General features: G+C 35.1%; 1 protein-coding gene across 7 annotated transcripts in view; it reads left to right on the top strand.

Annotated features, from left to right (window-relative positions):
- ARNT (aryl hydrocarbon receptor nuclear translocator) overlaps window positions 1-13,097 on the top strand; it is a 77,510-nt gene that overhangs the window by 51,296 nt on the left and 13,117 nt on the right. For all 7 annotated transcript variants that reach the window (XM_081307015.1, XM_081307012.1, XM_081307014.1 and 4 more), the window contains 6 exons: window positions 2,973-3,186; window positions 4,383-4,485; window positions 6,306-6,371; window positions 6,771-6,856; window positions 8,778-8,854; window positions 10,140-10,274. In XM_081307015.1, coding sequence (XP_081163141.1) covers window positions 2,973-3,186; window positions 4,383-4,485; window positions 6,306-6,371; window positions 6,771-6,856; window positions 8,778-8,854; window positions 10,140-10,274 — 681 coding nt within the window. The remainder of the gene's footprint in view (window positions 1-2,972; window positions 3,187-4,382; window positions 4,486-6,305; window positions 6,372-6,770; window positions 6,857-8,777; window positions 8,855-10,139; window positions 10,275-13,097) is intronic.

Here is a 13,097-nt window from a genome sequence, read left to right as displayed (position 1 = left end):
TTTTTTTTAACATTTGTTTTAGTTATAGGTGGACACAATAACATTTACTTTATTTTTATGTGGTGCCGAGGATCGAACCCAGTGCCTCTACTGCTGAGCCACATCCCCAGCCCCAATATGTTCTATTTTGATTATTAAAAATAACCAGTGAAGGCTGGGGTTGTGGCTCAGCGGTAGAGCGCTTGCCTAGCACATGTGGGTTCGATCCTCAGCACCACATACAAATAAATAAAATAAAGGTATTGTATCCAACTACAACTAAAAAATAAATATTAAAAAAAACCCAATGATCATTTTGGAAAATACAGGAAGTATAAATAAGAACAAATTCACCTGTAATGCCAATGTTAAAAACCGAAGAATTAGAAAAAGTGAAGGAATGTTTGGGAGAAAGGAATTAAGAATCCTGCAAACAGGGTGGCCAGTTGGAAAGCACATATAGCTAAATTTTATACTGTTCATTAAAACAGGTAATTTGCTCTGTCAGTACACAAATACTAGTAGTTTGCAAATATCAGTTCAGCACACCTTTTGTGGGCAAGCCAAGTGCTTTGTACTGTGAGAAATACAAAGAATGATAAAAGATATAGTCACTGTTGGATATAGATTTGTAAATAAATACATAAACACAAAGTCTGTTCTATAATAAAGGTATAATAATGAGGATTGTAGAAATGAGATAAAGAAAATGAGAACATGGGGAAAAGTATTATAGATTTTGGGAATAACTTGAACAAAAATTTAGAGGTGTGAAAGTGAGTTATTAAAGGAAAATCAAGTAGTTTAGATTTTGGTAGGCTTGGACCTGATGATGGAATATTTAGGTTTTAAAGAATTTAGATCTTAATTGTTAGGCAGTGAGGAGCCATTAAAAAATGTGTTAATATACCTATAGCATTTTAAAGATGGATTGGAGGGAGTAAAATTTTTGAAATCATGTCATTTGTCTTAGCATAAGATGATTAGGACAGTGACATAGTATTGGAAAGCAGAATTGAGAAAATTGGAATGGGAGGGAGAGAGGTTAGATTTCTAGCCTAGGAGGATGCTGTTAAGAAAGGGAATGCTGGAAGAACACAGATGATTATATTTTGGACATAGATATGATTGTGGTTTTGAGATGTTGACATTGAGTTGCTGTTACAGTGCCTACTTGGAAATATATAACAGACATTTGGAAATTAGGTTTACTGAAAGCTCAAGTAAAGAAAAAAAAGGTTTTCTGGGGGTGTAGAGGAGGCAGGGAGGAGTGGATATGATTCCCTAAGAAGAAACAGTGGTATGAATAGAGAATAAAATCTTGGGATTGTCTACATTTAAGATTTGAGCCAAGCATGGTGGTAGGTACATGTCTGTAATCTCAGAGGCTAGGGATGCTGAGGCAGGAGGATTGTATATTTAATTGTTTATTTATTTATTTAAAAAGATTTATTTTTTAGTTATAGGTGGATATAATATCTTTATTTTGTTTTTATGTGGTGCTGGGGATCGAACCCAGTGCCTCATGCATGGTAGGTAAGCGCTCTACCTCAGAGCCATAGCCCCAACCCAGTATTGTATATTTAAAGCCAGCCTCAGCAACTTAGGGGAGACTCTGTCTCAAAATAAAACATCCAAAGGGCTGGGGATGTGGCTCACTGGTTAAGCGTCCCTGGGTTCAATCCCTGGTACCAAAAAAAAAAAAAAAAAAAGACTTGAACAAAGGACAGAGGGTCTGAAGAAACAAAAATTGGAGTGTAGAATTAGAAGCATCTAGGGAAAAATAAAATTTATAGGCTAGAATGGACATCATCAGATTTCTTTGAGAGAGTGAATTAAAAAAATAATAAAAACCCAGGAAAAGGGACTTGAATTGGCCATTAGGAGGTCATTAGTAAACTCCTTCAAAAAATTAATAGGGCTGGGGTTGTGGCTCAGTGGTAGAGCACTTGCCTAGCATGTGTGAGGCACTCGGTTCAATCCTCAGCACCACATATAAATAAAATAAACGTCCATAGACAACTTAAAAAAATTATAATATATTAGTTTAGAGTGATCATTGCAGTGGAATTGAGAAATAATTGAAAGAGAATAGAGTCATTGACTGTAACATTATTTTTAGAACATATAAGGTTGGCAATGAACATTCTGACCAACTTGAGGGAAGATTCATATAGAATTGAGGAAACATCGTGTTAATAGGCCTGAAGGGAAAGAGAAAGTGTGTATATGTGCTGAGAAGATCTAAAAAGAGACCAGAGAAATGAGATCAAGAAGTCATTGGAAGTCATTATTGGGGCTGGGGTTGTAGCTCAGTGGTAGAACACTCGCCAAGCACATGGGTTCCATACTCAGTACCACATAAAAATAAATAAATAAAGATATTGTGTCCATCTATAACAAAAACATATTTTTTAAAAAAGTCAGTTGGGGGCAGGGGATGTGGCTCAAGTGGTAATGCGCTCGCCTGGCATGTGTGGGGCGCTGGGTTCGATCCTCAGCACCACATAAAAATCAAATAAAGATGTTGGGTCCACCGAAAACTGAAAAATAAATATTAAAAAAAAAAAAGTCAGTTGGGCTGGGGTTGTGGCTCAGTGATAGTGTGCTCACCTAGTCCGATTCTCAGCACCGCATAAAATAAATAAAGGGTATTAAAAAAAAGTAGGTTATTGTTGGTGGTAACCCTTTTTGTTCCCCTCTTGAGTCCTGAGATAAAGAGGAAGAAAGAGGTGTGGATAGCAACATAGAGAAGTAGTAGCAACAATTGAAGAAGTAGCTATTGAAAAAAACTTTGTTGTCAATGAAGGTAATTTCATTTAGGGTGGAAACCTGTGGCTGTGAATCAGGTATGAGTCAGCAATTGCTTATAGAAGTATACATACGGCATGAAGGATCTTATTTTTCCCCCCTCTATAGAAATATTTGTTTTTCAGAGTTCAATATTAACTTTATTTTAAATATTAAAATATTGATTTTTTTCCCTTGGTTAGGAACTGAAACATTTGATCTTGGAGGCAGCAGATGGCTTTCTGTTTATTGTCTCATGTGAGACAGGCCGGGTGGTATATGTCTCTGATTCAGTGACTCCTGTTTTGAACCAGCCACAGTCTGAATGGTTTGGCAGCACACTTTATGATCAGGTGCACCCAGATGATGTGGATAAACTTCGGGAGCAGCTTTCCACATCGGAAAATGCCCTGACAGGTGAGAGTTAACAGGGATGTGAAATGAATGAGAATTTTTTCTTATTTTTCTGAGGCATCACAGGTATTTAAAGCTCTTAAATTTATTTGTTGGATCTGGCAAAGCTTCTAGTATTTTCTTCTCTAATGAATATAATCAGTTCTTTTTATCCACATGAAGATTATCTACTTTGTGATTCATCCTTAGAAAATGTTTCTTTAGTGATTATGCTCATATAAAAGTTCATTTTTACCTTAATATTATTGTAAATGAAACAGTAAACTCGATGCTTAAAATATCTTCTTCCATATTAAAAGAGTCATCTATGCTTCTATATCATTTGTGTGAATAATTTCATGGTATTTTTTTCTATCCACTTGTTCTTGGCTTTATGATAGACTCTGTGATAACAGATTTTTATTTTATATGGGAGTTGTTATTGGTCAATGAATAAAGTAGTATTTTGTAGTCCTTGTTTGTATCTGTACTGTTCCCTTCCCCTACATCTGTTCCCCCATTTTAATGCTATTCAGTCCTTTTGTCAAAGTTTGGTTAGAAGGAAAAAAGTCATATTTGTTCCCAAGCAACTGTAGGAAAAAATTTTAAAGTAGAAGCAGATTAAAAACTGCTGGTTAAAATACAGAACAGTCCCCAAACATCTTAATGCTGGTCTTTAGTTTTTTAGTTTTTTTCTCTTTTAAGTATTTCTAGATTTCTTTTTTCTTTTTAGTTCTTCCTTTTCCCCAAACATTGAGACAGATGTATGTTTATGAAGCATATTAAATACATGTTTTTTGGACTGGGGTGTGGCTCAATGGTAGAGCACTTGCTTAAGTTCGATTCTCAACATCACATAAAAATGAATAAATAAAATAATGGTATTATATCCATCAACAACTAAAAAAAATTGTGTTTTTAAACCAATGACGTTTACTTTTTGTGTTTATCTAATCAGGAATGACAGTATAGCTTTGCCTCTTGCTTTCTACTACTACTTTCCACTTCTACCTTCCCTTGCACAGTTATTTTCAGTGCTGCCTTTGAACTTAAATGAGAATTGAAATAATTTAGATTTGAAAAAATTTGTCTTCTGCTTGGTCTATTCTGTTATAAGCAAGGAGGTTGGAGGGTGAATAGGATTTATACTTGCTTTTAGTATTCTGCCCTTTCCCACTCACAAGATTGCACTCCAGATTATTCTTCACATCTTTCTTCAGGGCGTATTCTGGATCTAAAGACTGGAACAGTGAAAAAGGAAGGTCAGCAGTCTTCTATGAGAATGTGTATGGGTTCAAGGAGATCATTCATTTGCCGAATGAGGTAAGTGTTAGGATGAGGATTTCAATTTGGCATAGTCTCAAGAGCTCAGGCTTTTATTTTTTTATTTTTATTTTTTTCTGTCAGAGAAATTAACATTTTAAATCCAAGCTTCAGTTGTATTAATTTTAACTGTACAAGACCTAGGTGAATTATAGCATAGAATAAAGTATTTGGTAAGGGAACTAACATTATCTGAATTATCTGAATCCCTTCTATGCCAAACAATGTGATCATTACTTTATGTCCGTTATAGCATCCCTTCAGCCACCCTATAGGTTAAGATTCATGGTTATCATTTTGCTGATTAAAAAATGGATTCAAAGCAAGATTTCCTGGGAAAAGTACAAAATTGAATATTATATGAATAGTGGTTTAGAGTAGCCTCTAGATTCGAACTGCTGGATTTTGTTCTAATCCAAAGTATTCTGTGGATTTGAATTCTGGCTTTGACCCTACTTTTGAAACCTCAGAGAAATCACCTGACTTTTTTGTGCTTTGATTTTATCATTTATTGGAGGTAATATCAATCTGACCTCATGAAGTTGTTACGAAGATTGTATGAATTAATATATGTAAAGATATTTAGAATAGAGCATGGAACATATTAAACTATGTAAGTTTTGTTTTTATTTTAAAGAAATGAGTGGGAAAGTAGGATTGGAGGTAGTGTCCCAGCATAATGGACATGGCTAATGCAAAGACATAGGCAGGAATAAGATAAAGAGTAATGAATTGTAGTAGATAGATTAGGTTGTGATTAATGAAGAGTAGGAGTCAGCAAACCACAGCCCTTTTTTTGTAAATAAAGTTTTATGAGAACATAGCTATGCCCATTTGTTTACATATTACATATGGTGTCTTTCATGCTGTAGTGTCATAGGTAATTGATTGTAACAGATGTATGTCCCACAAAGCTGGAAATATTTACTATCTGGGTTCCTTTTTTTTTTTTGTACCAGCTATTGAACCCCAGGGGTTCTTACCCACTGAGCCACATCTCTCATCCTCCCACCCCGCCTTTTTTTTGTTTTGTTTTTAGTTGTACATGGACACAATACCTCCATTTTATTTATTTATTTTTATGTGGTGCTGAGGATCAAACCCAGTGCCTCACATATACTAGCTACATTTCCAGTGAGCTACAACCCCAGCCCAAGCCCTTTTTTATTCTGAGATAGGGTCTTGCTGAGTTGCTAAGAGCCTCATTGAGTTGCTAAGGCTGGCTTTGAATTTGCCATCCTCCTGCCTCAGCTTCCTGAGTTACTGGGATTACAAGCATGAGCCACTGTCCCCTGCTACTATCTGGTTCTTTATAGGAAAGCTCTACCAGTTTCTGATATAGAGAATCTTCACATTTGAAGAACATATGACACATTTTTTTTTTAATTTAAATTCTTAGTTGTAAGCTTTAGAAATACCAGACTTGATTTATCTTTATCCATCCTTATTACACTTGATCTTAGCCAAAAGGCCGAGAAGCGATTTTATCCATCCTTATTGTTAAGAGCACTGTTAACTTGTTTTCTGGGGCTGGGGATGTGGCTCAAGCGGTAGCGCTCTCGCCTGGTATGCGTGCGGCCCGGGTTCGATCCTCAGCACCACATACCAACAAAGATGTTGTGTCCGCCAAGAACTAAAAAATAAATATTAAAAAAAAAATTCTCTCTCTCCTCTCTCACTCTCTCTTTAAAAAAAAAAAAAAACAAAAAACTTGTTTTCTGTGTTTGGTTGTATCCAGAGCCTGTTATCCTGCTGTTACTATGGAAAGTTCACTGATCATGCAGCCTGGCTGCTTTTAATCTCTCTGTTCATTGAAACAGGTGTGGCAATAGCGCTGTGGACTCAGTCTCCATGAATAGATTGAGCTTTGTGAGGAACAGATGCAGGTGAGGTCCTAAGTAGTAAAAACCAAAGGGATGACAAAGAGCTTTACTTTTTCACCCAACTTAACTGTAGTCCTTTCTTTAGCAGCCCTTACTCTTCTTCCTCATTTCCCACTTTTTTTGCTGGTAGTAGTTTGCTGAACTTTAAAGGTTCACTTGCTCATCCTAAAACTGGAAGCTGCCTACTTCTTTACCTATTTTCCTCTTGCTGCAGTACCTTTTAATTGTTCTGCTTTGGCAGGGCTTAAAATTATGGTGGTCACTCTTTGGTGAAAAGGTCCAAGCACTTATTATCCTGTTTTCCAAACACTCAAGAGTCTAAATTTAAAGGTACTAAGGGCAGCATTTCCCTTCAAGATTTACTTTGTAAGGTTTTTCTCCTGACTCCTCTAACTCTTTTAGGAATGGACTTGGCTCTGTGAAGGATGGGGAGCCTCATTTTGTTGTGGTCCACTGCACTGGCTATATCAAGGCCTGGCCTCCAGCAGGTAGGAAAATTGGATAGTGATTTCTCCCTTGGTGCGCTTGGTTCCTCAGAGAGTCCAAGGAAATCATCAACATTTACTATATATCTGGTATATGCAGTGTACTTTGCTATAAGTGGAAAGATAATAGGACAGATGGAAAAGACTACTTCTCATTCATCACTGAGTTGATATTCCAGTTGGGGAGAAGAATTACTTAAATTTGAAAATGACTCATTATTTCTATGTTACAGAATATGTTTCATTTTTTTTGAGACAAAGTCTTACTGTGTTGCCCAGGCTGGCCTTGAACTCCTGGGCTCAAGTGATCCTTTTGCCTTAACCTCCTGAGTAGCTAGGACTACAGGTGTGCACCACCATGACCCACTTAAAATGTGGTTTTTGCTTTTTTTTTTTTTTTTTAAGGTATTTTTTTTTTTTTTAGACAGGATCTCATGAAGTTGCTGAGGGACTCACTAAATTGCTAAAGCTGGCCTAAACTTGTGATCTTCCTGTCTCAGCCTCCCAATTACTGGGATTACAGGCATGTACCAGTGCCTCTGGCTTGAGACTGTAGTTTTTATTTTATTTTAGTTGTAGATGGACACAATACCTTTATTTATGTAGATGGATGCAATACCTTTATTTTTTAAATTTATTTTATATGTGGTGTTGAGGATTGAACCCAGTGCACCATACATAGTAGGCAAGTGCTCTACCACTGAGCCACAACCCGATCCCAAGAATGTAGTTTCTAAATGTGCAAATTCATAATAATGTATACTGGATACCTATGTTCTAACTAATTGTTGTAAAGAAACATTGGCATTTCATGTAACTAATTGGGAAAGCTTTGTAAAATAGGTGCAAGACCTTGAGGAACAAAGGGAAAATATAATAACTTATAAAGAGAATGTAGTCTGCAAAGGCTTTAAATCAGACTGTGAGTAGATTAGATTATTTGAATTTGAGGTTAAATGAAATATGACCAAGGAGGTTGGAGTACAAGGATCAGCTTTTTAAATTGACTTGTGAAAGTTTCCAAATCATATCAACCTCATTCCTTCCCTGCCAGATGGGTAGACAGAGAAAAAAGAGAGGCAAGGTGATATATTTGGGAAGAGATTAAACTTCAATTTGGAAAAACTTGGATTTGATTTCTAACATTGTTATTTATTAGCAGTACAACTTAGGGTAAATTGCTTGAATTTTATGTCAGTCTTCTCTCCTATATTGGTTTATTGTGAGGATTAAATTTAATATAAGGAAAGCATCCAACCCAGTGTTTGACATATGGCAGGCACCCAATAAATGCTACTTAATATAATTAAGAAAAATTAATTTTAAGTGATACAAGTAATAATGTTTGCATTTTTTAGTCTATATACTGTATAAATCATACTTTTAAGGTATGTGGTGATATTTCATACTTCTGTGTAGCTATTAAGGAAATGCTAACTTCTTGGATAAATAGAAAATAACCTTAGAAAGAATGGGGGGAAATGTACTCTTCTTCCCTTTCCAGGTAAAACAGTGGCTTCCCTCTTTTCCGAGGGACATAAATAATTATTGGTGTTTGTTACAGTCAATTTTCATTGTTTATTTACTTTAAAAGTCACAGGTAAGGTAAGATATCTGTTCTCTGCCAATGATATAATCACAGAATGGCTGCCTTAATATGTATTTTTTTTTAAAGACTACTTTGGGTGAGACTTGCTTTCCAGTTAAGTATAATTAGTATGGATAAAATATATTAATTAGTAATTACATATATATAAACATTGAAACAACAATTGACATTTATGGTAAATTCTATGTAATTGTGCAACTATTGCTTTATATCTAGATTCTTCATACCTAAATGTATTTTGAATTATTACTCACCTGATTTTTGAAGGCATTTGAGTTTGAGATCTCTAAATCCTTTTTATTTCACCTTCCAAAGGTGTTTCCCTCCCAGATGATGACCCAGAAGCTGGCCAGGGAAGCAAGTTTTGCCTAGTGGCCATTGGCAGATTGCAGGCAAGTATGAGTATATTTTTTTCAAGTGAGAAGAAATCTCCTTCAGTACTTATTCATGTTAATTTTATTTTACTCTACCATTGAGCCAAATTAAGAATTCCATATAATTCCAAAAAATTTAAGAAGTTTGGCATTCCTAATGAACATTATTACTCTTGGATTTAGCAGAAGTTCAAGAGTATGATGGAGCAGGTTATGGTTGGGCTTAGTGGTGGAGCGCTTGCCTGGCATTCGTGACACACTGAGTTTGAGTCTCAGCATTGCATATAAACAAATAAAATGAAGGTCATACCAACAACTAAAATCAATAAATTAATAAACCAATAAATCAATAAATGTGTGTGTACATAATACACACACATACACACACACACACATACACACATATATAAAGGAATATGATGGAGGGAAATCTTTTCCCCTTATGTCTTTTTGTACTTTGTGTGTGTGTGGTGGGAGTGTGTGGGAGTGTGTGTGCTGGGGTTTGAACTCAGGATGTCATGTATGTTAGGTGTGCACTCTACCACTGAGCCATAGTCCCCCAAGCCCTCTTATCTCTCTCTCTCTCTTTTAAATATTTCTCTTAGTTATATTTTTAATATTTCTCTTAGTTGTATTTTTCTGTGGTACTGAGGATCAAACCCAGGGCCTTTTATATGCTAGGCGAGCACTGTACCGCTGAGCCACAACCCAGCCCTATCTCTTTTTTGTTGGTGGTGAGATGGGATCTTACTCTGTTGTCTAGGTTGATCTTGAATTCCTGGGCTTGAGTGTTATTCCTTCATAAGCCTGCTAAATACAGAGACTACAGGCACTTGCCAGCAACCCTGCTCCCTTTATCTTTTTAACTTAAGCTTTATGATGCTGAATTTTCTATTTCCAATTAATTTCCTTTACCCCTGAACAAAAAAGGAAGGATCCTTTTCAATTTATCATTACATGACTAACAATATAGAAATAGAATTGTTTTGATTCTTTTTAAAAGTATAGAATATGTTTGTTAGACCATAATTTTCCTATCTGAATAATGATCACAGCCTAGTCAGCTGAAAGGAAGTGGGTTTTTCATTTTTTCCTTACTTTATTAACTTGGTAGAGTATATGTATTGGAATAGAGCTGGATTCTATGGCCCCTCTGCTATTTTTTTGCTTTCTGGATGCAAGGTAAAAATTTGGAAGTTTGTAAAACTGTGAGTCTCATATCTGTACAATTCCCATGAGGAGATTAGAAATGTGTCTGCAAAGAATGTTATCATTTTACTCAATTTTATCTTTCCACTCATAGGTAACTAGTTCTCCCAACTGTACAGACATGAGTAACGTTTGCCAACCAACAGAGTTCATCTCCCGACACAACATTGAGGGGATATTCACTTTTGTGGATCACCGTTGTGTGGCTACTGTTGGCTACCAGCCACAGGTGAGGAGCTGCAACTGTCACGTCACTGATACTTAGGCCTGTGTTTCCCTTGCCATTGTTGAGGTTATATAGTTATCTTATTCTAGAGACAGCCAAAACAACTCTAGTTCAGAAAAAGAGATGATCCTGTTCTATCAGTAGTTAAATTTATCTTCAGCTTCTTAACAAAGCTGTCTACATCTAGAGAAATATGATTTGTGAAACTGGGAGGGAGCAGCAGGTACAAATATTATTTATCTTTTATTACTGATATTAAACAGATAATAATTCATAAGTACTCATTTTAATTAGCCATATTGTATATTGATCTTTAAATAATTTGTGTAATTATCCAAAGGAATAATAACCCATACAATATACAAATTTAGCACCAGTTAGTACAATTTACTCATTCAACAATCCAGTGAACTATCCCTGAATTGACTTATATACATTTTCAAAGCTGTTGAAATCAGGGAGGTTTTTTTGGCTGTGACTATGTGAAATGGTTAATAAAGAAGAGATATTGAAAACAAAGAACAATGTTGGAGGTTTTCACTACCTGATTCAGAACTTAAAGTTATCAAGACAGTGTAGTGTTAGTGTAAGGATAAACACAGATCAGTAGATACATAGGCCAGAATAGAGTTTATTTTTATATTTAACCATTTTCAGCAAGTGTGCCAAGATAATTCAGTGGGGGAAAGAGGTCTCTCTGACAAAAAGTGATAGAATAATGGGATATCCGTATGATATATCAAAAAAAAAAAAAAAACTCCTTAGACCTTACTTCATACTACCCTCAAATATCAACTCAAAGACCTAAATGTACCAGAGCTAAAGTTATGAATAAACTTCCAGGAGAAAATATTTGTATCCCTGAGTTAAGCAAAGATTTTTTTCATATACTACTAAAAGCATGATTTTACAAAGAACAATATTGATAAATTGAATTCTATCAAAATTAAAATTCACTCTCTTAATAGGAAGTCATGGTGGGGCATGGTGGCGCATGCCTGTAATCCCATCAACTCTGGAGGCTGAGGCAGGAGGATTGTGATTTCAAAGCCAGCTTCAGCATCTTACAAGGCACTTAGCAACTCAGCAAGACCCCATTTCTAAATAAAATACAATAAACAGCTGGAGATGTGGCCCAGTGATTAAGTGCCCCTGGGTTCAATCCCTGGTACCAAAAAAGGAAGTCATGAAGAAGGTGAAAAGATCAGGCACAGACTGGGAGAAAATATTTGCAAATCATATGTCTGAAAAACAATTTGTATTTAGAATATATAAATAACTCTTTAGGATAAGCAGTTAATAAAAGGGACACAAGATTTGATATTTCAGTAAAGAAGAAATATGTATGACACATGAAAATATGCTCAGAATCATTAGTCATTAGACAAAAGGAAATGAAGAGAAGGGAGAAGGGATGGAAATAGGAAAGACAGTAGAATGAATCAAACATGACTTTCCTATGTTCGTATATGAATATATGACCAGTGGAACTCCACATCATGTACAACCTCAAGAATGGGATTCCATTTAGAATAAGTTATACTCCATGTATCTATGGTATGTCAAAAAACACTTTACTGTCATGTATATCTAAAAAGAACAAATAAAAAAATCATTAGTCATTAGTAAAGTCCAAATTAAAATCACAATGAGATACTATCATATACCCCAGAATGGCTATAATCAAAAAGTGTTGATGAGAATGTAGAAAAGCTAAAACTCTCATACATTGCTGGTAGACATATAAATGGTGTAGCTACTTTGCAAAAACATTTTGGCAGTTTCCTAAAAAACTGCATATCTGTACAATACCCACGAGGAGATTAGAAATGTGTCTGCAAAGAATGGTATCATTTTACCTCAATTATATCCTATAATTTGGCAGTTCTACTCTTGGATGTCTACCCAGGAGAAATGAAAATAATTGTTCACACAAAGATGTGTGCATAAATATTCAAAGCTGTATTAATAATAGCCCCAAAATAGGAACAATCTTAATGTGCATTAGTATTTTATGAGTTAATACACAAACTATAGTATATCTGTGTTAGAATAGCACTGAACGATAAAAAGGAATAAAGTACTAATATATGCAATAGTGTTGGTGAACTTTAAAAATATGCTCATTGAAAATAGCCAAACCCCAAACTGCATATTATATAATTCTATTTATATGAAATTTCTAGAAAAGACAAAACTAGAGTTGGAAAGCAGGTCAATGGTTGGATAAAGAGAACTTTTGATGCAATGAACATGTTCTGAAACTGGATTCTGGTAATGATTGTACTGCTATATAAATTTATTAGGAATTATCAAATCATACATTTAGAATGGGTAAATTATAAATGTGAACTGTACGTCAATCTGTAACAAAGGAGAAATGAGCTAGAAGCCAGCTGCTTAGCAGATCCATTGAAATCTTTTTAAATTTTTTCCTTCATACTTATTTTTTTTAAATAAAATGTTTTAATAAAATTTCAATAATATGCTATGTTTAAACAGTAATTTCCATATATGTATAGAAATATTTATCTCGAAACCCATTGGTGATATGCCTCACTACAATTCACAGATCACTATGAATGTACGTCTTATTTGTATTTCATTCTAACCTGAGGGCTTTCCCTTGGAGAGTCTACTTCCTCCTTAGTTCCCCTGTCATTTTGTTCCCTATTTTTTATGCTTCCTACAGGAACCGATTTACATGTTTTATTCATTTCATTTTATTTATGTGTGTGTGTTTTAGAAGAGTCAAAGTTATTTGGACTACCAGTTTCAGAGGTTTGGTTCATGGTCATTAGATTTTATTGCTCTAGGCCTGAGATG

Source organism: Spermophilus citellus (genome assembly GCF_964194105.1).
Source record: "Spermophilus citellus genome assembly, chromosome: 9".
Classification (NCBI taxonomy): domain Eukaryota; kingdom Metazoa; phylum Chordata; class Mammalia; order Rodentia; family Sciuridae; genus Spermophilus; species Spermophilus citellus.
The sequence above is the reverse complement of the archived record's forward strand: the minus strand, read 5'-3'. Positions and strand labels throughout refer to the sequence as shown.